The 24,824-nt window shown below is 52.0% G+C and overlaps 1 protein-coding gene across 5 annotated transcripts in view; it reads right to left on the bottom strand.

Moving 5' to 3' along the window:
* BRD4 (bromodomain containing 4) overlaps window positions 1–24,824 on the bottom strand; it is an 81,444-nt gene that overhangs the window by 13,564 nt on the left and 43,056 nt on the right. For 2 of the 5 annotated variants that reach the window (XM_029216756.1, XM_029216754.1), the window contains exons 2-11: window positions 20,066–20,384; window positions 16,199–16,336; window positions 14,936–15,071; window positions 13,015–13,304; window positions 11,970–12,335; window positions 10,955–11,083; window positions 5,139–5,348; window positions 4,183–4,382; window positions 3,542–3,837; window positions 2,321–2,431 (exon numbers count right to left, since the gene is read on the bottom strand). In XM_029216756.1, the coding sequence (XP_029072589.1) occupies window positions 2,321–2,431; window positions 3,542–3,837; window positions 4,183–4,382; window positions 5,139–5,348; window positions 10,955–11,083; window positions 11,970–12,335; window positions 13,015–13,304; window positions 14,936–15,071; window positions 16,199–16,336; window positions 20,066–20,350 (2,161 nt within the window). In that variant the 5' untranslated portion in view covers window positions 20,351–20,384. Of the gene's footprint in view, window positions 1–2,320; window positions 2,432–3,541; window positions 3,838–4,182; window positions 4,383–5,138; window positions 5,349–10,954; window positions 11,084–11,969; window positions 12,336–13,014; window positions 13,305–14,935; window positions 15,072–16,198; window positions 16,337–20,065; window positions 20,706–24,824 lie in introns of those variants that run through there. The other 3 variants (XM_029216752.1, XM_029216753.1, XM_029216757.1) reach the window with 3 other exon arrangements.

Below are 24,824 nucleotides of genomic sequence, written 5' to 3'. Positions count from 1 at the left end.
TCAGTGGTGCCAGGGCACAGGCTCCCACTTTGGAACCTGTAGCATCTGAGCTGCAGGGCACAAACCTACAGGGTGGGTCCCTCCCAAGAGTAAAAGCTCTCAGCTGGCCTCCGACAGAGCTCTCCAGCGCACACAGAAGGCAAAGGAAAAGTCAGGACCACGAAGACAAAAGAGAGGCTCGTAAAACCCAAGGTGGGGAGGGTGCCTGGGAAGAGGAAGGAGCTGGAGGCAGCCGAGGGAGCCGCCAGGGCTGGACTGCCGGAGCCTGGGAGCCTGCAGGCTGGCGGCTCTGAGACTGTAAATCTCGCCCTCCTTCCTGCCAGGACAGCTGTTCCCAGGACTCTCAGATTACTTGTTGCACAATCCTTCCAGCTTCTTTAAAAGGGGGAAAAATGTGGAGGAAAAAAAAAAAAAATCTCAGCAGCAGCAGGGAGCTGCTAGCAATACCATCATGGTCACTCCACAGCAGGCGGCAGCAGGCAGGCTGTAGGACGCTCAGAAGCTCAGGAGTCAGGGACAAAGGCCACAGTCACAGATTCGCAACGGGGACATCAGGTGTGATGGTCATGGCCCCCTAAGGTGCCACAGTGGGTGGGGCCAAACCATGCTGTTTTAGCTATCAGGTCCGCTGCCAATTTCAACCTCTGGGGTATTCTTTGGTTGTTCAGATCCTTAGGAGAAAAGGCTACGAAACCCCTAGTAGAAACAGCCTGCTAGAAAATGCAGGAGGTACAAAACCCCAGAGGGAAAGACAAACCTGAGGCTTGGCTGGCACTGAAAATGAGAAGTCAGCAGCCACCAGGAATGCTAATTGGGCCCAAGAATATGGCCATTCACCCTGTTAAGGGCACTGGGCCCTGGCTTGGGGCCAGCTCCGCCTGAGCAAGCACCAGATGCGGCGCCCCCTGCTGGTAGACAGGTTTAAAAAAGCAATGGAAGGGGGAGCTGGTTAGGAAGAAAGAAAAAATGGTTAAGGATGGAGAAAGAGGCAGCCAGCAAACTACTCACAGCAATCTTTGCATACAACAGGAGCTCAATAAATACAGAATATACTTAATGACTTTCATGTCACTTTGGCCCACTGAAAATGAGGTAGTCCTGAGCCCTCCCCCGACACTTGGGAAACCTGGTGTCCTTACTGTAAAAGGGAAGAGGAGCAGTGACAAGACCCAGAGGCCCCCTTGTCCCCAGCTTCCCTGGACAGAGGCAGGCTGAGCCCACAGGAGGACCTGTGGACCCACACACCTCAGGGCAGCTTCACTCTTTCCAACTGCTGCAAATGATCCTCAAACTTCCTTGGCACCACCAGGTCACATTATTTATGTGAACAAAGTGGAGCTTATCGTTTATTTCCAGTTAAAATAAAATATCAGGGATAAAATAGGTACGTGAAAGAATATGCCAGGAGTCTTCGTTGCCCAAACACACGTTTCCCACTGTGGATGTGCACATTGCAGCCTGCCTGGAGGGGCACACCCAGGGTCCCAGGGCAGGCTCGCGGGTGGTCCACAGACTGTCTGCTCAGCTGATAGAGTTAGACCTGCCCAGGGACAACTCTGCTCACCCAGAGAAGGCCGGCTCCACCTCACAGAACAGGCTAGTCACCAGGCTTCTTCCCTAGCCTCTCCTCTGGGCCAGTCTGAGCATCTGCTCCCCTAAGAATAACCAGGAGGGCTTATATCTGGAGGAAAGGTCCCCTTCCCCACCACCGGCACAGCTCTCAGCATCTCCACCTGCCCCCACCTCCCGTGTCAAAGCTGCTGCTCAGGCGCACCAGTGGATACAAATGCACGCCCATGGAGCATGGAGAGAAGGAACTATTAGAGGTACAGGATACGCATGTCCAAGTGCGTGCAGTTAGGAGTAGCCAATGCAGCAGTGAGCACACTATGGGGAGGATGGCAGTGCCCTAAGCCCCAGGAACAGCAGGGCCAAAAGCAGGCTGCTCCACACCTGCCAAATCACATCACCTGAAAGGGCTGTGTTGCATGCAACTGTGACACACGGAAGACTGTGAGGCTGGGCAGGGTCACGCTAAGATCAACTCCATCATCTGCTCCCACCCCTTCTTTCCCAGGTCTCTGCAGTGTCAATACCCCTGGCTACCTGTCTTCCCTGCCCCAGCCCAGGTCGAGGGTAGTGTGGGGGCAGGTGCAGGGTTACCCCCGCCCCCAGTTAGAGATTAACATGGTGACCAAGTAGATGGACAGATGGGAGGGCCCAGCAAGTTCTTATGACTGCTATCTCTGGTCTCTGGTAGCCTGGACACAGGATGGAGCACAGGCAGGATTCCGACAAGACTCTAAGTTAGACACCTAACCTGTTTCAGAGTCTTCGCTGTCAGAGGAGCTGGACTCGCTGGTGCTCTCCGACTCTGAGGATGAGAAGCCCTTCATCTTGGAGGAGCCAGCAATCACATCAACTTTCTCAGCTGCAATAAAGCAACAGGGACAGAGTCAGGCAGGGCCCTGAGTCCCACGAGCCAGAAGGCTGCTCCTAATGGCCGGCTGCAATCCTTCCGAACCCCGGCCAGACCCACATTTCCCAATGGTAAGCAGCTAGCCTACCATGCATGCCAGCCAAACACCTGGCTTACACTGGACTTTCAAGGTCCCTCCAATCTCTCAAAATACCCTTTTACAGGGTTCATCAAGGATTAAGAGACCAGGGCAGGAGGGAATTCTCTAACACAAGGGACTGCTGCGATTATGCTCCCTCAGCTACTTTTCTGACAGTGGGTAAAGAGGACCTAAAGGGGACATGACAGTCAAAGACAAAACAAGACAAGGAAAGAGCCCCAAGGGATCTCCCAGCACCTCAGTGTGCAGACTGAGGCAAGTGTCACTGTGTGGCACCCTGGGCGGAGGATGGGGTGTGTGTGTGTGCCAAGGACCCCAGGAGTCAGTCCGGGCTGGAATGAAGGCTGTGTGCAAAGCCCTGATGTGGATCCTAAGTCCTACTGGTTCTAACGCAAAAGCTGTGAGCCAAGACAAGACACTGACAACACAAAAGAGCTGCTTGGAAGACCTGGGGGTGGGGGAGGGGGGGTGTCACACCAAGCTAGAGAAGACAGCAGGCAGGCACAGTGCCAACTTAATGCCTTTCCTCCTAGCCACACCCCCCATGCCCAGAGACCCCAAAGACGTAGGGGGGTGGCTTCTGGGGAAGACTCAGAGGCAGGAAGCTAAGGACGAAAGCTGCTGCTGCTCAGAGCAAGGCTTAGGACACCTAGGTGCAGGTGGACCGCAGATGGCCAGCAGCCAGAGAGATCAACAAAGGCACCAATAAGCCTAGGGCTGAGTCTGATGTCACAACTCTTCAGAGGTTTCTATGTCAAGAACGCAGATTTTATAATCGGAAGGAAAGCAAGCCTGCAGAGAACGAGGGCCGAGACTGGAAGGCAAAGTTGCCTGAAGGTGCCAACAGGGGCCTCACTACTAGAGGTGCAAGGGTAGCAGCCTGGCCCATCTGCCCAGCCCTCTCCCTCACCCAGGACTGGGAACATCACCCCCCGCCACCGCCCCAGGGTGCCCAAGGGCACCTTGAGGTTTCCTTTTCTTCCGCAAACAGGAGGTGACATAGCGCTCCAGTTCACGCAGGGTGGATGGCTTCAGGGTCTCGAAGTCAATCTCGATCTCGTCGGGGTTGGAGTTCTTGAGTGAGGGCTCCCGCGACTGAATGATGTGCACCACGCGGCCCAGCTTCTCACCAGGAAGCTTGTTGATGTCCAGGCTAAGCTGCCGCTTCTCTTCATACGACATGGGCTTGCACTTGTCTTCTTCCTCCGACTCATATGTGGGAGGGGGCTTGCTCTTCATGGGTGCTGGCTCCTTCTTGCTACGATGGGGTGATGCAGACACCATTAAGAATGGGTCCCTGGGGGAAGGTGGGCACATATCTCTCCATTTAGGGCTTGGGGAGGCTTCCACACCCCCACCCAGTGGTCTTCACAGGAAACAGGGGGCACTGGCAGCACCTTCCTGGGAGCACATGGCTGCAGTTGAGACCACAAATGGTGAACTGGGGGGCTGCTGTGGTTTGTCTTGCCGCCTGCACCATGCTACCTGCTATCCTCTCTCCCTCAAAGGCCCATCCCAGAAAAAAGAGCAGAGAGGCAGCCTCCCTCCCCACTGTCCCCATCTGGACTAGGGGCACTGGTGGGGGTAGGGGTGACCCACAGACCTTGTGTTGTTGTTACTGGTATTATTTTTCTTGGTCTTTTTGGGAGGAAGTTCCTTGGCTTTGCTTTTCTTATTCTCCTCCACTTCCTCTTTCTTTTTGTGCTTTTCTTTTTTCTTCTCCTTTTTGTCTTTCTCCTTTTTCTTTGGTTTGTTCTGCTGGGGCTGTGAAAGGGCTGCAAGCTGCTCGTGAACGGCTTTGAGCTGTGGAGCAGACAAGCAAGACACACAATCCCGTCACCCTGGTCTCTGGCCCTCAGCTCCACGACCTGCCGTCTCACTAGATATCCAAAGTGCCCATGCCCACCCAGACCCTGAACTCCCAGGGTGGCCCAGTGTCCTCCTTGTCAGAGGAGCCACTCAAGCCCCATGACCATGCTGGTTCCAAGAAGAGGATCCCTGAAGAGGCTGGGCAAGAGTGCATAGACAGGGACTTCCCTGGTGGTCCAGTGGTTAAGACTCTGCACTCCCAATGCAGGGGGCACAGGTTCATTCCCTGGTCAGGGAACTAGAGCCCGCACGTGGCAACTAAAAGAACCCACATGCCGCAACAAAGAACCCGCACTCAGCAACTAGACCCAGCGTAGCCAAATAAATAAATATTAAAAAAAAAAAAAAAAGGAGCGCATAGACACATGTGGGCACTAAAGGCCTAATGGCCAGCTTGTAGAGAGAGGAGCATCCTGGAAGCCCCAGAAGAGACGCACCATATGCTGGCTCGGCCTCCTTCTTCCAGATACCAGAAGGATACAAAAGCCTCACCTCTGCCCAGGGAACGGCCACGTCACCCCATCTCCATACCCACAGTGTACATTTAAGTATGAACAATATGCACCTGACCTGGCACAAGGGGACCAGTGGGAATTCTGCTCATGCTGGAACTCATGCTGGGGGGGGGGGGGGGGGGGGGGGGGGGGGGGGGGGGTTGTGGTTTGAAAATGGGGCTGCCTGTGTCCTCACCTGCTCCTGGAGCTCAGCCAGTCGTTGGGCTCGCTCCTCCTCGGAGTCATCAGTGGAGCTGTCACTGTCTGAGGAGCTATCGCTGCTGCTGTCACTGGATGAGGGCGGGGCCACAACCTTGGTGGGCGGTGGCACCGCTGGGGAGGACACAGCCACCACAGGCTCCTCGGGCTCATCCGGCATCTTGGCAAAGCGCATCTCGAACACATCCTGGAAGTGAGGGGTAGGGGGATGCTGTGCCCGTGAGGGCTGCTGGGTGCCCTGGGGGTGCCTGGACTGTGGCCCAGCGTCACACTATCCCTGGCTGCTGGGGGTGACTCAACAGGAAACAAAGAGGGCTGAGTCAATGGTGACCCCCTTATCACTAAGGCGAGGGGCTGGCAAGGGCCCCGTGATAACCCTTTCAACACTCCTCTTTCAAATCTCACTTTGGGGAGAAAGGTGCTCCCGACATGGCCTGGCACCCACTCCCTGGGAGACACAGCTGAGGTAAGGAGAGGTGACTCACATCACAGGAGATAGCCAGCCCAATGAGGACATCAGTCTGGGGATCCTTGACAGATGGCAGGCCCGGACAGCACCCACAGAAAGAGTGCTCTGAGGCTCCCATCAGGTTGATGCTCATTCAGTCAGCACATCTCAAGGGAGCCTTCTGGACGGTGGGCCGGGCACCAGGACACAACAGTGAACAGAACAGGGGTCTTACGGTTCACGTTCCCATAGGGAGTGGGTGGGGTCTGCAGTTTTAGAGTTCCAGAGGGAACAAAGGTCCCAAGGTGGGAGTATGCCCAGCACAGAGCCCACAGCCAGTGAGGAGATCAAGTCCTCGCTGTAGTGGGCACATAACTGAGCAGGGCCATGCCACTGCCTAAGGCATCTCCAGGGTACACCAGAAATGTGAGAAAGTTATAGACGAGATATGGGATGCTGAGAATAGGCTATGGGAGACAGCCAGCCTTGTGAGGTGCAAGCAACCTGAGCAGAGACCCTGGGCTTACTAAGCATAGGATCCCACCCCAGGAGCTCCTGAGACCTGGTTTTCCAGTAGGATTTTGAGACCTGCTTTAAGCCTGGAATAAGTCAGTTAACACAGCAACTCACATAAGAGAAGGGGGGCCTTCCTCAAGTGTGAATCCATGTTGGAGAGAGCAGCATGGCCCAGAAGGGCTGTGGGGTAGAGCTCCAAGGCTGGTATTTCAAACTTGAGTGTATCTGACAGAGCCCACCCTACAAGACTCTCCTGATGTCTCTGGAATGCAGCTTCAGGTTTCCCCGCCCCCAGGAAACTGGACATGAGTGACCTGGGCAGCAGGGCAGGCATTCCACACAACTGTGGTATTGTCCCCTCCCCTCCAGACTACTCAGGTTCGGCCTCCTCCAAGGCAGGTTCTCCTCTCAGCAAGGTGCTGCCTGAACTCTGCTATCTGAGTGATTTTCAGTTTAAGTACTAGAAAGGCAAAAACTTTCTAATTTAATCAAAAATAAATCATGGAGCAGATCTGAGAGCAACAGAGAAGACAAACAGGAGGGATGACCAGATACCATTATCACTCAAGCTGCCAGGGAGAGGGGGCCTTCGGACAAGGCGAGCAAGACCCTCTCTGCTCACAGTGCCCTGGATGTGGGCAGGCTCAGGTCCATGACTGACCCACATGAGCATCTGAAAGAGCCAGGCCTGCTCTTAGAGAAATGTGTCTAAGAAGGTAGTAGGGCATCAGGACCCCAAGAAGGGAGAAGGGTGGAAAGCAGGGCCAAGCACTTGGTGCTGCTGGGAGGTGACACTTTACCAAGTGGAAGCTATCTTGTGCCACTGGTCTGTGAACCTAGCCCCCGACGCCAGCTGCCAGACAGCTCTACCCTTACCACAAGGACATCCCTGTTCCTGACCCACAGGCTGTGACTGTTGTACAAATGGGGGTGGCACCTGCCCTAAGGCCTCCTTCCCCTCCCCAGCTGCTTCTGGTCCCTGTCCTCCCAAAGCCCCAAGACCAAACAGCAAGGAGCATGAGACAAAAGCCAGGTGGGTTGCCTGCCTCCTGGCTGTGCCCAGCTGAATGACCCATCATCCTCCCACCTGCATCAGCCCAAGTGGGGGACATACTGGGAAACACACTCGGGCCTGTGTGCCAATGAGCTAAGGGCTGCTGCACAAAACCTTCCCAAGTGGCTGAGACTTGCACCTGCTCTGTGGCAAACAAGAATGATGTGCTCCCTGTCCTGAAGGGGTGAACACAAACAGTTGTACAGTGCCGTAAGTGCTAAGGTAGAAACAGCAAGGGGTGGCAAAGAGCCTTTGGGGAACTTGAGACCTAAGAATGAGAGGAGGACAATAGCTGCAGGCACCCAGGAGGATGGTACAAAAGAAAGGTCAAAGGGGCGTGGGGGCAGACAAGAGGATGGTAAAACCCAATGAGATGCACCCAGGGCAAGTATGTCATTAGGGAGGACAGTGACAGAAAGGAGCAGTGAACACCAACAACCAGCACCCACCGGGGGAGCAGGGGCTCAGGGCTCCTGCACCAGAGCTGGCAGTGTATTCAGATGAACCCATCTACTCCGCCTGGTGTGACATTACCTCCACCCCACTCCAAGAATCTGAGCCATGTCGCAATTCTCAACATCAGAAAGAACACTGGTTTCAGAGAGTAAGTATCTCCTCTCGCTGGAATGTTGACCAGGGCCATCTACTCTGGGCTACATCAGATTCATGGAGGGAGCTCCCCCCTTCCCCTTTAGTGAAACAGAGATGCTCAGGTGCTGGGAGGTTGCAGTGTCCGAAGACTCCCAGGCAAATCAGCCTGCAGCTGAGCACAGGTAGAGACCCAAGGAGAAGGTGTTGCCCAGTCAGCCCCTCTTTGGCCATGCCTGGATACTGCTGTGAGGCTTAGCCATACCTGGGCATAACCAGGGCACAGAGGTGGGGAGTACAATGTAGGCCGTGGAGGCACACGAGGTGTCAGGTGGTGGGGATGCGGCCGTGAATGAACACTCAGATACACAAACACACTCTCACACACGCTTCACAAGCTTCCTACCTCTGGGACCTAATGCAGGACCCCAACACACTTTTCTCAGTTTAATTTTTTTCCTTGCCATAAAAACAATTGCGTACCACCATGAATTTGCACTTTCTCTCAAAATAAAACTCTGGTAATCCACATAGGTGCAAAACTTCCTAAATTACTCCTCACTTCACAATAGAACAGAGGGTAGAGGACAGTACCACCAGCAGCTCTGGGCCCAGCAGTTCTGGGCCCAGCAGCTAGGCTAGCAGCCCTCAGCTCAAGCCACGCTCAGGCTCCCAAGGAAACCCTGAGCCCAGGGGCTCCTGACTATCTTTGTGACCACAGCTGCCAGGTGGTGGGATGTGGGTTTTCTAAAGGCCCAGAATTTACAGGCTGGAAGAGGAATATAAAGTGGATCATTTCCCGTAAAACTTTCTGGGTAAATCCCAGTCTTTGGGCACAGCCTAATTAAGAGACAGTAGGTCCCAACACCTCTTACTGAGGCAAACAAGGGCTGGGATTTTGTTACTCCTCCTCCCCAGTGGGTAGGTAATCTTGCCACCTAAACCATGCTGATCCTAGAAAGCTTCAAAAGAAAGAAGAAAACACAGCTCAAAATGCTACAAAATACAGGAACTGCCTTCTAGAGGAAAAGTCCACACAGGGGGCCTGCCACGTCAACTGGGCTGAATCAGGCACCCCCACCTGCCTCCTGGCATGTTACTTTCAACAGCGTGGAGACCCAACCTGCAAGGGACAAAGCAAGCTGGGGGCAGAGGCAGCCTCGTGCTGAGTGGCCCACTGCGCACTGCCCCCTCCCCCCACCTGAAGTGGACCCTCCTCGAGAGCAAGGACCTTGCCCCATCCAGCCTGGTGTCTGGAGTCAACGTTTAGAAAAGAGGCTGCTTTGTGGCAAATATCTCAGTGCCCTTGCTATGAGCAAATCCCCTGTCTGGGCATGCTCATGCCACTCCCAGAAGGAAAAAAAAGCAAAAGAAACAAAAAAAGCCTTAAAACAGGCACAAAAATTAGGAAGACAAAGAGCTAAAATATATCAGAGAATATCTTCTTTCTTCTTTTTAAATAAAGTCGCTCAAAATAGTGATCTTTGGTGCTGACAGAGAACTTGTTTTGGTTTAGCTGTTTGCATGAGGGCAAATAAAGGACATGGGTATTAATCTGGGCAAATGCTATCCAAGTCCTCAGGGAGGAGAAGGAGAGAGAGAATGGGGAAAGGGGGTGGGTGCGCCTCCCTCCCTCCCTCCTCTCTCCTCTCTCCTCTCCCCCTCCCTCCCCCTCTCTCTCTGGGCACCACTGCCACCTAGTGGCTACATATGAGAATTGCAGAAAAGTTATAAACCCTGATCTGCTTCAAGAATGGGAAATGCAAAAGTAAATACTGAAAAAGGAAGCTTTGTGAAGAAAGCAGACAACATACCACTGAATTAAAGAGAGTCCCCCTTCCAAAAACATAAAACAGAACTAAACAAAAAACCTCAGATAAAATAAAACTAATAAACAGCCAGTAGAAATACAAACCTTCAAGTCTGAGTGTGTGTTTAACGATAGCCAGATCCATGCTAGTAAGTTTTTTTTTTTAAACACCTAGAGTTTCAGAGCACTAAAGGCTAATCCAGACAGGGTGCAGTGAAAGAACAAAGAGGACCATGCCTTGGCTCCAACATGATGACATAGGAGACACTATGCTGGTGAATGCATGACAACGTGTGGAGTTAACAGAGCTGGAAGGCAGGTGGGCAAGCAGGGCTCAGGTGACCTCTGATAGACACCAACCCACAGGTCACCAAAGGCCTTTTGCAAGCCTTGCTTCTGGAAGCATTTCACAGATGGCTGAGAAAGCCTGGTTTGAGAAAGGCCCACCCAGGTGCCAGGAGAGGACCTGATGCAGGATGTGCAGACTGGACCTGTACCTTGTGACAGCAGGTGGCTCAGCCCACAGTCTGCTTTGACCCTGAAAGCAGAAGTGCAACCTGGGACCTTGGGGAGAAGAGGCTGGGAATTTTTATTATGTGTAATTTCAAATAATAATAAAACAGATTATAACAGTACTAAATATCGACTTTTTTCTCCATAATTTTTAACTCCTCATTGTTCTACTCAAAGATATGTCTCTGTTTAAATTTGGGTATATGCTTTTCCTTTTTTTTTTTTTTTTAAATAGAAAAAAGTGGAGTTAGTTCACATATTTATGCTGTAATCTGCCCCTCCCTTCCACCCATGTGTGCACTCCACAGCGTACATCACCCAGAATCAATTTGAAGGGGTTACGAATCCCACCCATTAGTGCATCATGGCCACACAGAGCATCTAGAAGCAGCCACCCTGGAGCGGGAAGGCAAACAAAGGCTTTCAAGGCTCTGGTGAAGAAATGCCCACAGTTGGGCAGTTACTTCAGCTCAGAACTGTGACAAACTGTCTACCTGGCAAGAGTGTCCCTCGCCGACTTGAGACAGGTCTGTTTTGGAGAAGAGGTTGGGCCATGCACAGGACACGCACTCTTCCAGCCAAGGGCAACCGAATGCAGGGGGGTGGGGGGCTTTCAGTGGAACACCCCAAAATCCAAAATGCCCAAGACCATAACCAACCACCCTGCTTTAATTATAAGGAAATAATCCTAATGTAAAATTTACGTGTTATCCTGACTTTAGTCCACTCTTCCAAAGCAACATGGCATTATACCAAAGCAAGTGACAAAATCTGCCAAGGCCCATAGTGGCCTGGCCCACCCAGGACCCCAGCCAGCCTGCTCCTCTGCAGAATCCCACACCCGGAGCTCCCCCAGAGCCTCACCTGGAGCTTGCGGGCCATGGCCACCACCTCATGGTCAGGAGGGTTGTATTTGTAGCAGTTGGAGAACATCAATCGGACATCGGCACCAAATTCCTGAGCATCACGGTACTCACGGGCCTCCAGTTTAGACTAGAAAGACAGGACGGGTCCTGGTTAGCCATGGCTGCCCCTGCTCCAATGGGGAGGTGGCAGCAAGGAGGGCTGCCTGTAGGGAGGAGCAAGTCAACTTCTCAATGGCTCTGGGTTTAACCCAGACCATAGCAGGGAGAGGTTATCACCCCAGTTCTCAGCACCAGGTGGACAAGGAGATACTCCAACACCAAGTCTCAGGGCGAGGAACTGCCCTGCTAGCATCCAAACCTACCCACTGTGCCTGGCTAAAAGGCAAGTGGACAGAGAAGCCACAGAGGTACTGCTTAAGCCAGAACTGCAAAGGGAGGGCTGGGCCCAGTTCTGACTTGGCCTGTACTTGTCCTGGTGACATCGGACAGGGCACTGGTCGAAAGGAACACAGCAATGTCCCCTGCTCTGCCCATCCCACGTTTGGGCAGGCTTACTCCACTCTCAGAAGGAGAAAAGTGCCAAAAGGCCTAAAATAAACAAAACCAAAAAGGCCTCCGGATACTACAGTGAAAATGCCAGCACTTGTGTGCCCTTTACTAAGAGACACCAAGGCCTTCTTCATGACATAGAGCCTGGCAAAGTCACCACTCCCCAAACTCTGCAGGAGCATCTACCGAGTGAAGGTATCTATGGGCACTGGGCCTCAAGGCTACAAGAGGGCTCATCCTCAGATGAGGGAAAGGGCAGCACTGCTGTCTGTGACCAAAATGACCACATGATCTCAGATGATGTCCCCATAATCTCCAGCAGGGGGCACTGGGCTTCCCTGGGCTGGTGAGAAGAGCCTAGACAGCTAGTAAGACTGGGCCCTCCTCTTGGACAGGCCTCAGAGGTGCTGGCCTTCCTTGTCCCAGGGAGCCCGTTCCCCAGCTCCAGGGGCACACCCACTAACCTTGATTGTGCTCATGTCCATGGGGTGCTTGATGATGTCACAGTAGTCATGCAGGCCCAGCGCCTCCACGTCCACGGGCTTGTAGAAAGGCCAGGCGTAAGCTGCGTGCTTCTTGGCAAACATCTCCTTGAGAATGCCACTACAGCACTTGAGCTGCTCTGAGACCTTGCTGCTTTTATCTGGCGCTGGGTGCTGCTGCGAGTCGGGCACGTCCTTCTTCGGAGGCTTAACAGGCCGGCTGCTCTCCCGCCGGGGGCCCACCAGCTTGGTGGTCTTGGGCTCCGGGGGCAGTGAGGGTGGCTCGTGAATGGGGTCGATGGTGGTGGGGGTGGTGGTGTCCGCTTTCCTCTTAACCCCCTTCTTTGTCTGCCGAGAGCACAGGCGCGATAGGCACGGTCAGAGGCAGCGGCCGGCACAGCGGGCCCGCAGGGTCACTCCTGAAGCCAGGTCCTTTCTAGGGTCTCAACACTCACAGGGAACAGGGCCCAAAGGTAAATTCCACAGGTGAAGGACTGAAGACAGGGAAACCCTGTCCCACCACTCAGTTCTGCAGCTGGGACAGGACCCTGCCAGTGGCAGGAGAAAGCACACAACTAAGTGTGGGATCTGCTCACCAGAGGCCAAAGAGACTTTTGAAAGCAGTTTCCTACATGCCAGGGACCTCTCCCACAGCCAACCTCTGTCACTCTGGCCACCCATGGGAGGCACATTTCAGAGACTATTTAGACAGCATCTGCAAATATGCAGTCTAAATTAGAAATGGGAAGGGGGGCAGCAACCCCCTGGGAGGTGTTACTCAATTATGGGGTCTGTGGGTCAGCAAGACAGCAGCTTTTAGGCTGTGCTGATTTAAACACAGCTTGATCCCCCCAGGTCCTAACTACCCACAAGTGCCCTGGGAGCCAGAAGCATCAGCAAGGATAGGTGACTGTCTTCTGTAAGCCTCACTACAATGGAGTGGAAGGGGAGGCAAGGGTCATCTAGCTGAGGTGACCGGAGCCAGCCAGTGGTCAGGCTAGGCCACACACACGCACAGGACGCTCACCTTCACAGGCTGTGGGGTGGCCGCGATGATGGGCGGGTGGCTCTGCACAGGCTGGGGGGCTGGTGCGGGCGGGGGCAGTGGCTGGGGGGGCACCGGCGGGGGCGTCTGCAGTGGCTGGGGAGGCACCACTGTCATGACAGGGGTCTGGACGATGAGGTCTGGGGTGACAGCGGGGAAGGGGTGAGGTGTGGCCTGCACGGGTGGAGGATTCTGCTGAGGGGTCTGGGTCTGCGGAGGAGTCGATGCTTGCGTTGTGTTTGGTACCGTAGAGACGCCAGGTTTTGCTGTCCCTACCAATCATAAAAGGGACAGGTGGTTAGATGCCATGTCTGCACGCCGGCTGACCTTGTGGGGACACTGCCACACGTGGCAAGCACACATCGGCGTGGGCATGGCACACAGTGTCTCTGTAACTATTTGTCTAAGAGACAGAACAGCCTAAATACCTTGGACCTCAGCCAAATCTGTCCACCTGTCCCAGGGGGCTCTAAGAGCAGTGGCACACCACATTCCACACTTCCTGGGGTGTCCTGGCTCCAAGTCCTGACTTGGGGACTCAGGCACAGAGACCCCTTCACGAGCATGAAGGCTTGAGCCAAAGGCACAGGAAACACACGCTGAGAGTCAGCACCAGGACAGTGACAGCAAAAAAAATGCTCCTTGGTGCTTTCAGGCAGAGCTGTCCTCATTCCCAGAAACGCTGCCTTCTGAGTAAGCATTTCTGGCAGGGGGACGGAATCGGCAGCCCTGGCCAAGGTTTCTGGAAATTGGCTACCCCCACCTCTCTGAATCACAGGGGGAGGCTGGACGGCTGCTGCCCTTCATGACCGGCTCAGACTGCCTCCCTGCAGTTGTGTGGGTGAGCCAAAACACACGAGGCGCTACATCCACCCCATGTAAAGACCAAACCCCTTGTCCCAGGAAGGGAGGATGGGGCTCCTTGGTCGTAAGGATACTGGACGCCTCTGGGCAGGTTCCATGGCTAAGGGGTGACCCTCAAGACCAGCTCTCCTTGGCTCTCCCTCAGCACTACAGGGGATCTAGCCAACCCCCTCTGCTCCCATGAAGCCACCACTTCCACATGGGATAGGAAGTCACGTGAAAGCCCACTCCTTAGAGAAGCAAACAACTCACAGCACAGGCTACCTTGCAAACATCACCTTTCTGCAGCACGGAGCTGCGGATGGCAAGATGCAGAAGGCAGCTGTTTAAACTTTTCCTAGACAGAAACATTTCATGAGTAGGCTACTCCCTACCAGCTGGCCTTCGGAATCCCGTGTCAGGCTTGGGGGCAGGGGTAGGTGCTAAGACAGACAAAGAGGGCTTGACTTCAGAAGACTATCAAATAGCAGACATGGCTCCAACACAAGTGTATTAATAAATAATTCAAATAACAAACCTTAAGGCTCTAGGACTGGAATATTAATTAAAACTGCCCTTGATCAGGTTAATTTATCTAAAATGAAAAACAAAGACTGACTATAGCACTGGTGGGATGAAGAATTCAAATAATTTAAAAATGCTTTGAAAAAGTTGTACTTTCTTTTTACCTGAAGTCCATCAAAAAAGGCTAGGCCCAATTTTTCCTACTTTGCTGGAGGGTCACATGGTCATATGACCCTCTGGGCTGGTTCCCCTGATGAACCTGGCCTCACCATACCCAAACAGCAACAAGGCAGGGAGTGTATAATATAGTTGTCTTCCCACCACTCCCAGTCTCCCAGTGAAATTGGAGAAGGCTGGCAAAGACTAGGGAGAAATAAAGCCAATTTCCCTGCTTTACTGTTCCCCAGTATATCCCCAAAGCGGCTCACTGGGGCTTGCGGAAATGCCCATTTCACACTGCTTTATGGGTCCCCACTTTGCCACAGGCTATTTCAGTGTGAAGCTAATAGTGCTGGGAACACGGAAGGTACCCTACCTGCTTCTTTCCTCCCACGTCCTCTTCCTTTTGCCTGGACTATCATGATCTCAGTTTCTTCAGTGGGCAGTTCGTTGATTTTTTGCAAGAAGAGCTTCTCCAGAGCTTCTGCCATTAAGACTATGTCATCTCCAGGCTAAAAGAGGAGACACATGTGGTGAGGGTTGGAAAGCCCTCCCCACCTTTCTAGACAGAACAAGAGCTCCCCACCCTATGCCCCAAAGTGTGGAGCATCATATTCAGGGTACTTCCCCAATCTAAACCCCAAAGGGCCAAAACAAAGCTATCCTAACTGGCATCATGGAAGCTTCATATGCCTGCAGGTCTGCTGCCTCTCTAGTCTTTTAACCTCTGGCTTGAGAAACCATCCCAATGCCTTAAGTATCTATCAAGCACTGCCAATCACACACAGGGGCCCTCCTTGCACTAGAGCCTCCTTCGACATAATGCAACTTCACTAGAATTATTTGAATTACACAGGATTTCTTGCCATAGATATATGAACAGGGCTCCAATAATGTTCCCTAGTATATCCCCAAAGCAGCTCACTGGGGCTTGGGGAAATGTCTACTTCACACTGCCTTATGGGTCCCCACTCTGCCACATGCTGTTCCCACTCAGCTCTAAATGGAGAACCTCATCTGTCCACATTTCCCTTAAACCTAGTGGTGAGAGCTGAGACTTTAAACAAATGATCTGGCTTCAAGGCACAATCGAGCTGAATGGTTTGGCTACTGGGTTAAGTGATATTTATGTCTACATGTAAGACCCTGTAAGGGAACACTTGATTCTATGGCCATTAGCTGTCAATGGTCATGTCCACAGTTCCAGATGCGGCGGGTGGGCCCCACTGTACCCTCTCTCATATTTAGGTTTCTGTTTGAGCACACCTTTGTACAACTATATCTTGGTAGGTTCCTTCCTGACAATTTGTGTCGTCCAAACAGACTTTTTAATGCGTCGTCACTGTCCTTTTCACACCTTCTCTACTAGACATGCTCAAGAACCAAAGTCCCAAGGGTATCAGAAGCACATGCTTCCAGCTAACAAGGACAGCTTGGAAACATGACCAAAATGTTTTTGGCCTCAAAAGAAACACACCCAGTCACAGGCAAAACCAGCCGTCCCATTTACCTCTGTCGCCAATGGTCTCCTCTCGTTGGACTCTGATCCCACCTGCACCCAGCACCCCTGCCCAATGGGTTCCAGACATGCCCACCTCCTCCTTTACCTTCTCCTTCTCTATCAGCCCCCACATCTCACCTTGTTGTAGATGTAACAATTTGTAAACATAGTGTTGAAGTCCTGGATACATTCCTGAGCATTCCAGTAATAGTTGTTTTCCAAGCGCTTCTTTATTGTTCCCATATCCATAGGTGTTTTAATGATCTTATAGTAATCCTGGAGAGCAGAGAGAACAAAAGGCCAATGTCACCTCTGCAGCCATGCAGTACTCACAGGTGGGCCTGCAGATGTCACTCCAGGTCACTCTACAGACATGCAGACCTAAGCTCTTCCATGGTATCAGTGAGCCATCTCATGGGGACCCCAAGATAAAGTGGATCAGGGAAGGATTACTGAAAGCTGGGTGGCAATTTAGAGAAAAAATGTTCAAGTTTGCCAACTGTCCTGTCTGGGAACAGGCTACGCTGTCTTAACTGAGATCTATGTTTTCCTCTATTTTTTTTGATGTTAAAATATCCTTTCATTTTTAGTAAGTAATGCGGAAAGCATACAACCTTTAAAAAAAGTGGTTCTTATCTGGTAAAATAACCCATGGTAATTTCTACTTTCTCCCTGCTTCAAATTTTCCACATCAATAAAATGCAAAATCCTACAGAACCAGCATTCAAGCCCACCCATAACAACTGGATCCCTTGCTTCCTGTCACACTAAAGAACCACGGAGCAAAAGCCTCTACCTTTAGTTCATCGCACTTCCATTTCTTTTACCTGCAGTCTACCACTAAGGATCCACTAGTATCTGGATACAGTTCAACAACTAACCAGGTTAAGTGCCAGATGAGGAATCAAATGGACAGCCCTCACAATCCTTAGTAAAAACAAAACAAAAAACACCACACAACCCTCCCTGCCCCCTGCCCCCCGACCCCCCACCCGGCAGCCGACCCACTCCTCAAACCTTCAGATCTTACTCTACAAGTGCTAAACAGAAGCAGCCAGACGGCAGGTGTAGATGTCCTAAAGCCCTTCAAATCAAACTCTCTTCTACCATCATAACTTTTTCTAAATCTAAACCTACTCTAAAACCAAACGCTTATTTTTAAAATCAACCACAGGAAGAATTTGGGGATAGATCAGGCAGTGCCCAGGTTTCCAGGTGGAAGGACCACAGAGAGCCAGGCAAGAAGAGGGACCTGCATACAGCCAGCCGGCCCCACTGAGAACCACATTCTCTGAAGCTCCCACAATTAGACTCAGGTGAAGTTATCAGAACCAAGTCCAAGGGGAAGCCTGACAGCAGAGGGGCAGGCCTATGCTTTAGCAAGCACCAAGGTCCTGCCCAGGAACAGTGGTGGACAATACTGAAAAGGTGAGCAAGCGGTGTGAGGTTCTGAGTTGCTCTGACAACCATGAGAAAGGAACAGAAGGCACTGGCATACACATAGGTCTGGCGAAGATCACAGCCCTGCCCAGCCTCAAGGGGCGACTGAACCAGACTTTCTACGTTACATTTGCTCTGACCACCTTTCCCAAGAGAACCAAGTCCAAATATATCTGCCCCAGGGGAAATTTAGATTTTATTCCACGGCCAAAGGTCTACTTAGAATGGTGTCAGGTGCTTGAATTGGCCTCAGTGTGTCAAAAGTGGTTCAAGGCCCAACAGGATAGCGGTTGAGGACAGAGTAGGAAGGAGGAGGTGAGACGATGACAAAAGAGGATGGGGGCTGGGAAGACTGAAAGGGAGACAGGGGTTTAGGGGCATGACAATCCAATTGTACATGTGTTCTGAATGAAAGAGGCACAAGCATTCTAATACGAAGCCCAGCAAGGAACAGGGGCCAAAACACAGGTAAAGATCTGGAAGGCATCAGAAAACAGAAAAAGAATGAACCCTTTTTTGAGGTGGCCCTATTAATATTTCCTGGAGAAGGGGGTGTCCCTGGAAAACTGGGCATTAGTATGACATTGCTCCCAGCCAAACAGCCCTGCCCCACCCCTCAGCTAGTGAGCCCCTAGCTCTCCCACCTCTCTTCTTCCTACATCAGAGCTGCTGAGGGTGACATCTAGTCACACTGTGGCCCCTGGGGAGCCTGGCCTCCACTTCAGAGAATGACCTCAAACTCCCAAACCCCTTGGCCTAACAGACTATCCACCCGTGCCTGTCCTGCTGGCTGGGACGCTGCCTTCTCAGGATCTCAAGCCCCCCAGTTCCCCTTAGTTTTCACCCTCTCAGCTCTCCTTGCCTCTGCACCCTCTGCATCTTCCTGTAACAAACCAACCCCTCCTCCATCTGGCCCTGCCGAGCTTTCCCTTCAAAGCCAAGTTTCTTGAAATGATGGCTTCACATCCTCACCTTCTTATTCACACCGTCGCGAATCTGGTTTCTACTTCTGCGTCACATCTTCCTAAGGTCACCAATGCCCTCCTAAAGGCCAACAGTAGGGTCAGGTCGGAATCCTCATCTGTTTGACCTCCCTGTAGTCTCTGACGTAGAAACTTGGGGGTCTGCTCTCTGTGGTTGATTCTCCTGGCCTCCCGCCTCCCTCCAGTGCTATAAGAGCTGTGGGCCCCCCTTGGATTCCAACCCCCAGCTCCTTCTCTCCCCATTCTTTGCATTTGCTCTGGGAAGGTCACCTCACCTGTGGACCCTGCGGGGCCCAGCCCATTAGCCCAGCTAGAAACTGGTACAGCAAGCTCTCCCAAGAGACTCCCCCCAGTGACGGGCTCGCTGCCTCTACTCCTGATCGTGGTCAATGATGAAAGTGACCTCTGAAGTGCAGATTTGGTGAGGACCCTTCTTTTGTTCCCATACCCTTTCCTCAGTTGGTTCGTGACCCAGACCTGCAGCTCCCCCTCCTGACTCTCTTCCCCTGAGTGCATATGATGGGTATTCAATGGACAGAGAGTACCGGCCAGCTGTTACAGACATAGCAACTTTCAAGCAAGGAGAAGGTCACACTGGTGTGTCCCTCCTTCTAGAAACCGGACGCCTGGCAGAGGCTGAGGATCCTATACCCATGCGGCTCTAACTCGTAAACCCACGTCTGGGTCAACTGTAACAATCATCTGATTCCAATTCCCTCACCCAGGTCAGTGTGTGGGATTTGGCAAACAGCAGAGGGCAATTTAAAGACAATTAGTCCTTGATGCTTTGAAGAAAGGAAAAAATTAACACATTTATCCTGTTTGCTCCCGAGGTTCAGTTAAAGGTACAAGTAGAGTTTCCAGAACCATTTGCTAGGAATGTGGGCAAATGGAAAGCTCTCAAAGGAAAAAGGAGAGGAACAGGGGTACAAAAGAACAAAGGCAAGTGCAGCATGGCCACAACAAGGCAGGCAGGTGTGAGGGGGTGTGCAGAGGCAGCCAGAGACAAAGCTGCACCCATACTCCCTCTCTCCATCCAGGCCACCTCCATGTACTTGGCTCCCTGGGAGTTATTCTACTACCTTTCCCTGCCCTGTGCTCTGGGTGATGATGACAGCACCAGTACCAGAAGAGGTACTGCAGCAAGCCAGTCCCTCTCACAATCTGACCAACCACGTCTGCTGAACCTACTGGGCCAAGCGAGCCGACCACATCTGAGGAGGGAGGGCCCGGACCACCAAGTGACCCCACTTTAGCTCCCCATGGAATTGAAAGGCAAGCTGCAAGCAGCCCTCTACCCGTTTCAACATCTCTACAGAATATTTCCCAGAATGCTAGTATCAAAGAAACCAGTTATTATTTAGGCCAATGAGCACGTTTTCTCTCCTTCCCCACTTCCATTCATCAGGACTGCTGAAACCACTGTCAAGGGCCTCGTGGGGGCTGGAGTTCAGAGCTGGACCTCGCGCTTTTCACAATGACTCCAAAGGCATCTCCACCCTCCCGTAAGTCCACCCTCACCAGGAGCAACACAGGAGGAGACCTGAGGACGGCAGCCCCGGACCCTGCCCAAGTTACTCACAGGGAGGTTTAGCTTGACGGCATCCACAGGCTGCTGGAAAGGCCACGCAAACTGGTGTTTCCATAGTGTCTTGAGCACCACTTTGAGCAGATATTGCAGTTGGTTGGTCTGCCTCTTGGGCTTGTTGGGGTTGGAAGTCTCCGGGGGAGGGGGGTTGGTGCTGGCTGTGTTGGCTTGCTGGGGTTGGGCCTGGGCCTGCGTTGTAGACATTTGGGTAGTTTCTAGTCCATCCCCCATTACTGGCAGATTTCTCAATCTCGTCCCAGGGCCGCTCTCCGCAGACATGCTACTGATCCCATCACATTCTTCACTGGGCACTCTACAAGGGAAGAGAAAAGCTACCATCAGAGACCAGGCAGCAGATGGGTGCCACTCACAATGACACATCCCCCAGGGCTGTGGCCTCCAAAGGCTGAGCTCCTCTGGTGAAGACTGATCAGGTTGGCTGGGGAGACACTCCATGCACTGACTAAAAGGGCCCCAGTGAGTGTGCTCCTCAAAGATTCATCATCCAGTAGGGAAGAGAGATCAGGTACCAACTCCGAGGGCCGGGACATGGAGTCTAGAGTCAACCAGGAGCTGGAAGGGTCTGTGGGAGCTATGGAGTTCACAGGGAAGTGGGTACAATATGCAACAAACCAAGTTTTCACATCTGAGAGCTTTTACGGGACACTGTGTATGAGAGAGGATGATTTGCAAGCCCCAAATCATGTCATTTTCATTAAAATTCTTATTTGTATCTGTGGCTCATGAAGCATCTAGCCAAGTGAGTAATTCCACTTGGTGAGTGGGGGCCAGGCAGGACGGAGCAGGAAGGCCAGGCTGCCCACTCCTGACTAGCCCACGCAGTCCACTGCTGAGTGCTCACGCTTATGAAGAACGTTTTCTTGGTAACTTAAATAATATGTTTGCTGATTACAGAAATACCACAAGGTAACTGTGGTAACATAAAAATGAATCCATACTTGACCTACTGTTCTATTAACCAGCTTTTCAAAGCTTATTTATAAAGGTGTAGAGGGGCACCTCCTGTGATCCGCTAGGGGCTTGGGGGTGGCACGTGAGCATCCCCCCTCCATCAGTGCCTTATTAGCACTCTGTGCTGTGCACTGCCCTCAACAACACATGCTTCAAGACACACCATGAGCATCACTGCAAGGGCGACTTTGTGCACCTGTCCAGTTATTCTAACAAGACAACCACAGGGCAGTGGGTTCATGTTTTTAATGTCAAACTGTCCCTCAGAAACACACTAACCCAGTGGTCCCCAACCTTTTTGGCACCAGGGACTGGTTTCGTGGAAGACAATTTTTCCACGGAAGGCGGGGTGGGGGTGGGGGCTGGGGATATGGTTCAGGTGGTAATGTGAGAGATGGGGAGAAACAGATGAAGCTTCACTCGCTGGCCCGCCGCTCACCTCTTGCTGTGCAGCCCGGTTCCTAGCAGCCCGCGGACCGATGCTGGGGGTTGGGGACCCCTGCACTAACTCACCCCTTACTCAGAATGCCGAGTTTCTTCACTCTATTAATGAGAAGAAACATCTGCTCAGAAGTACTGACCATCTGCACTTTTTGTGCACTATTTTCCCGACACCTTTCTGAGGGCAAGAAAAAGGAATGATCAGTCCCTGCAGGAAGAAAGACTGAAAGTAAGCTAGGAGCTGCCTGCATGTAATGAGCAACTCCAGTAATAAACCTAGGAGTTCAGTGAGGGTAAGAAAACCTCTGTGGCTGACGAAGTCAGGCAAGGGCTTAGGAAAAGAGGGAAGATTTTTAGGACCACAGGAGCTGGTAGGCAGAGGGCACAAGAAAAAACACAGCAAGCTGGCTGTCTCTGTCACAGCTTTCTTTCTGGAACACACTTAGCACATACTAGGCACTCTAGTTGCTGATGAATTACTTTATAATTCAGTCCAAGTGTAATTTGAAACAAGGTTCTCACAGCGGTTTCTGTAAATGCAGTTCCAGCAAATTACCGAATTTTAAAGCACAAGGGGAGAACTTGCTATGTAAAAGCAACTCAGTGGTGAGTTCATCATGGGGGGCTGTGGAGAGCTGGACCTCTTGGCCCGAGGCCTGACAAAACTGACATGGCCAAGGAGATCGCTTTCCTTCCAGGGTGCTCTGGTTGATTACAGGTCTAGCTATCAAATGGCCAGAGAGCACACATGAAGAGAGTGCTGCCCCAAGGAAAACGCTGCCGCAGGGCGGGAACCTGTGCAGGAGCAGCCCATGGCCACTGCATGCAAAAGACTCCGGATCTTAGCAATTGTCCAGTGCTGGAGGAAGGGCGTGTTACAGCAGTGAGTTAGGTGTCTAGATGTGGTCTTGCATCTGATGCTAAACTTAACTATTTAATGATGTCCAACTGCTTTCAAGATGCCAGCAAGAATTTAGAGTTTACGCCCTCCCAGGTAACTCCCAAGACCCACGAGGGAAGGGACAGCTCTATGACAACTTCTAAGTTTTCTACACGGAGAACACCAGCCCAGGAAGAACACTTACAGGAAGGAGGGTTTGTAGGTGCAAAGCCGATCCCTGGTACCTCTCTTACACACACGGTGCTAGAGATGGGGAAGGGACACCCAAAGCTAAAACCAAATGGGCATCTGGCATAAGAACGTGATGGGGACTGGAGGTGGAGACTGGCTGGCCAGCAGCCCGTGAAAGCATCCCTGAAGCCAAGAGAGCAGTGTGCTAGGAGTTCAGGACCACGGAAGGACATTTCCCGAAGCAACTTAATTTGATGATGGACTGATGAAACTTTGCAATAGCACAACAACCTCGAAGGAGCATTGTGGACTACAATAGTTTCCAAAGGCAGACATGACTGGATAGGCCTGCTTCAGGCTCTGGGGATACAAGGCACTTTCCTTTTCCCATCAGGGGTACTTCTGGTACAAGTATGGCCAGAACTAAGCACCATGTGGTCCTGGGAAGAAGTGTCATGCAATGAATCAAGGTGGGACAGCGGGGATGGAGGTGCTACTGGTGGAAGGGAGGTACATGAAGTGCACCTGGCTGGGAGCTTGGAAAGGACAGGGTGGATCCTGGAGCCCTGACTTGAGTAAACATACCCCAAAGAAAGCAGGATGAGGCCACATACAGGGAGAGGGAGAGGGAGCATCCAAAGGCTGGGATAAGGTGTAGAAACATCAGAAAGGGCTTGCTCAGAGAAGAGAACAGAGGGAAGAGAGAACAAGGGGCTAGGCTGAATCACTCCACACTCCACACTGAGTGAATCACTCCACACTGAGTGTAATGTGGGAGGAAGGGAGGAATCTGGCTGAGAGCATGTCACTGCTGACCTAAGGCAGGATGTGAGGGTAGCCTAAGGAGGCGACAGAAGGAGGGAGTACCTGGAAGCTGCGTTTGGCTGTGCATGGAGCTTTGCAGACAAAAAGCATGCCTTCATTCCTAAAGTGACTGGGCAAGGAAAAGAGAAAACATTTCTCCAAGTTATGAGGTTTAGTTGATAAGGAGTGGGACCTCAATCTCAGAGAAGCAGTGTCTATAGCCACCTGCAGAGTGACATGCTAGGGCTCAGGTGGGGCCATGGGAGGGTTCACAGAACTGTGCCCCTGAAGCCACCAGGGAAGCACAGACTGCCTTTAGGTAGATGGCATTTAATTACTTACTCCCCTCTCTTCATTTCTTTTTATTCTCCTTCCAGCATTGACAAGGAAAGTCCCTGTTTGTGCCAGTGTGAAAGGTTGTGCTCAGAGATGTCAGCAGACGATACTATTATTTGGATGGAATTTAACATCACTGTTTTGTTCTCGTGGTTTTGTTTTGTTTTTTTTTTTTTTTTTTGCAGTACGCGGGCCTCTCACTGTTGTGGCCTCTCCCGCTGCGGAGCACAGGCTCCAGACACACAGGCCCAGCGGCCATGGCTCACGGGGCCCAGACACTCCGCGGCATGTGGGATCCTCCCGGACTGGGGCACGAACCCGTGTCCCCTGCATCGGCAGGCGGACTCTCAACCACTGCGCCACCCAGGAAGCCCTGTTCTCGTGGTTTTTAATTTTACTGATATCCATGTGTGGCTCCTGATTTAGCTTCCTTTCAAAATAAAGGTACTATAAACAAAACAGTAAACTCATTTTAAAAAAAAAGAAAAAAACCCCCACAGTTAAGGATGCAAGTATCAAGACAGGGAAGGACAAGGATAAAGTGGGAGTGGTGAGGGCAGCCTGGCCTGTGGCCTCACTCTGTGACCCTCTCCGGAGGACAGCCAGCCAAGACTTACTGCAGATTCCAGGTGGGGAAGCCAGTGGGCTAGGAGAATTTGTAGAAAACTGCTGGAAGGAGGGAGGACGGAGAGGCATCCACAAGATGGCAGAGACTATGGAGCTCTCCCTCGCAAACCCTCCATAGGTAAGTGGATGGGGACCATCATTTATTGGGCAACAACAGAAACTGGGGTTTGGGGCTAGTAAGACAGAAGGGGGAGACGGTGGCCACAAATCAGATACAGAAAGATACAGGATATGCTGAGTGCTTGGACACAAGTATTGACAGAGGGGCAGCACCACAGAGAAGGAAATACGTCACTGGGGTTTAAGGACACCTGGAGTCGTTTGGGAGAGGGGTTTTCATGCAGCAGGATCAACATGTCCAAAGGAGCAAAAGGGGATGAATGTAACTCTGGCTCCATCAGGAAGGGAGTCTTGGATGTGCTGGAGAAGCAAGCATGGGAGGGAGGGTGATATTAAGTGAGGATCTCATTAAGTGAGGATCAAGAATGATGTGCAGTTTGG

This window comes from Monodon monoceros, unplaced genomic scaffold, assembly GCF_005190385.1.
Source record: "Monodon monoceros isolate NGI ecotype Baffin Bay Population unplaced genomic scaffold, NGI_Narwhal_1 Super_Scaffold_12, whole genome shotgun sequence".
In the NCBI taxonomy this organism is placed as follows: Eukaryota; Metazoa; Chordata; class Mammalia; order Artiodactyla; family Monodontidae; genus Monodon; species Monodon monoceros.
The sequence above is the reverse complement of the archived record's forward strand: the minus strand, read 5'-3'. Positions and strand labels throughout refer to the sequence as shown.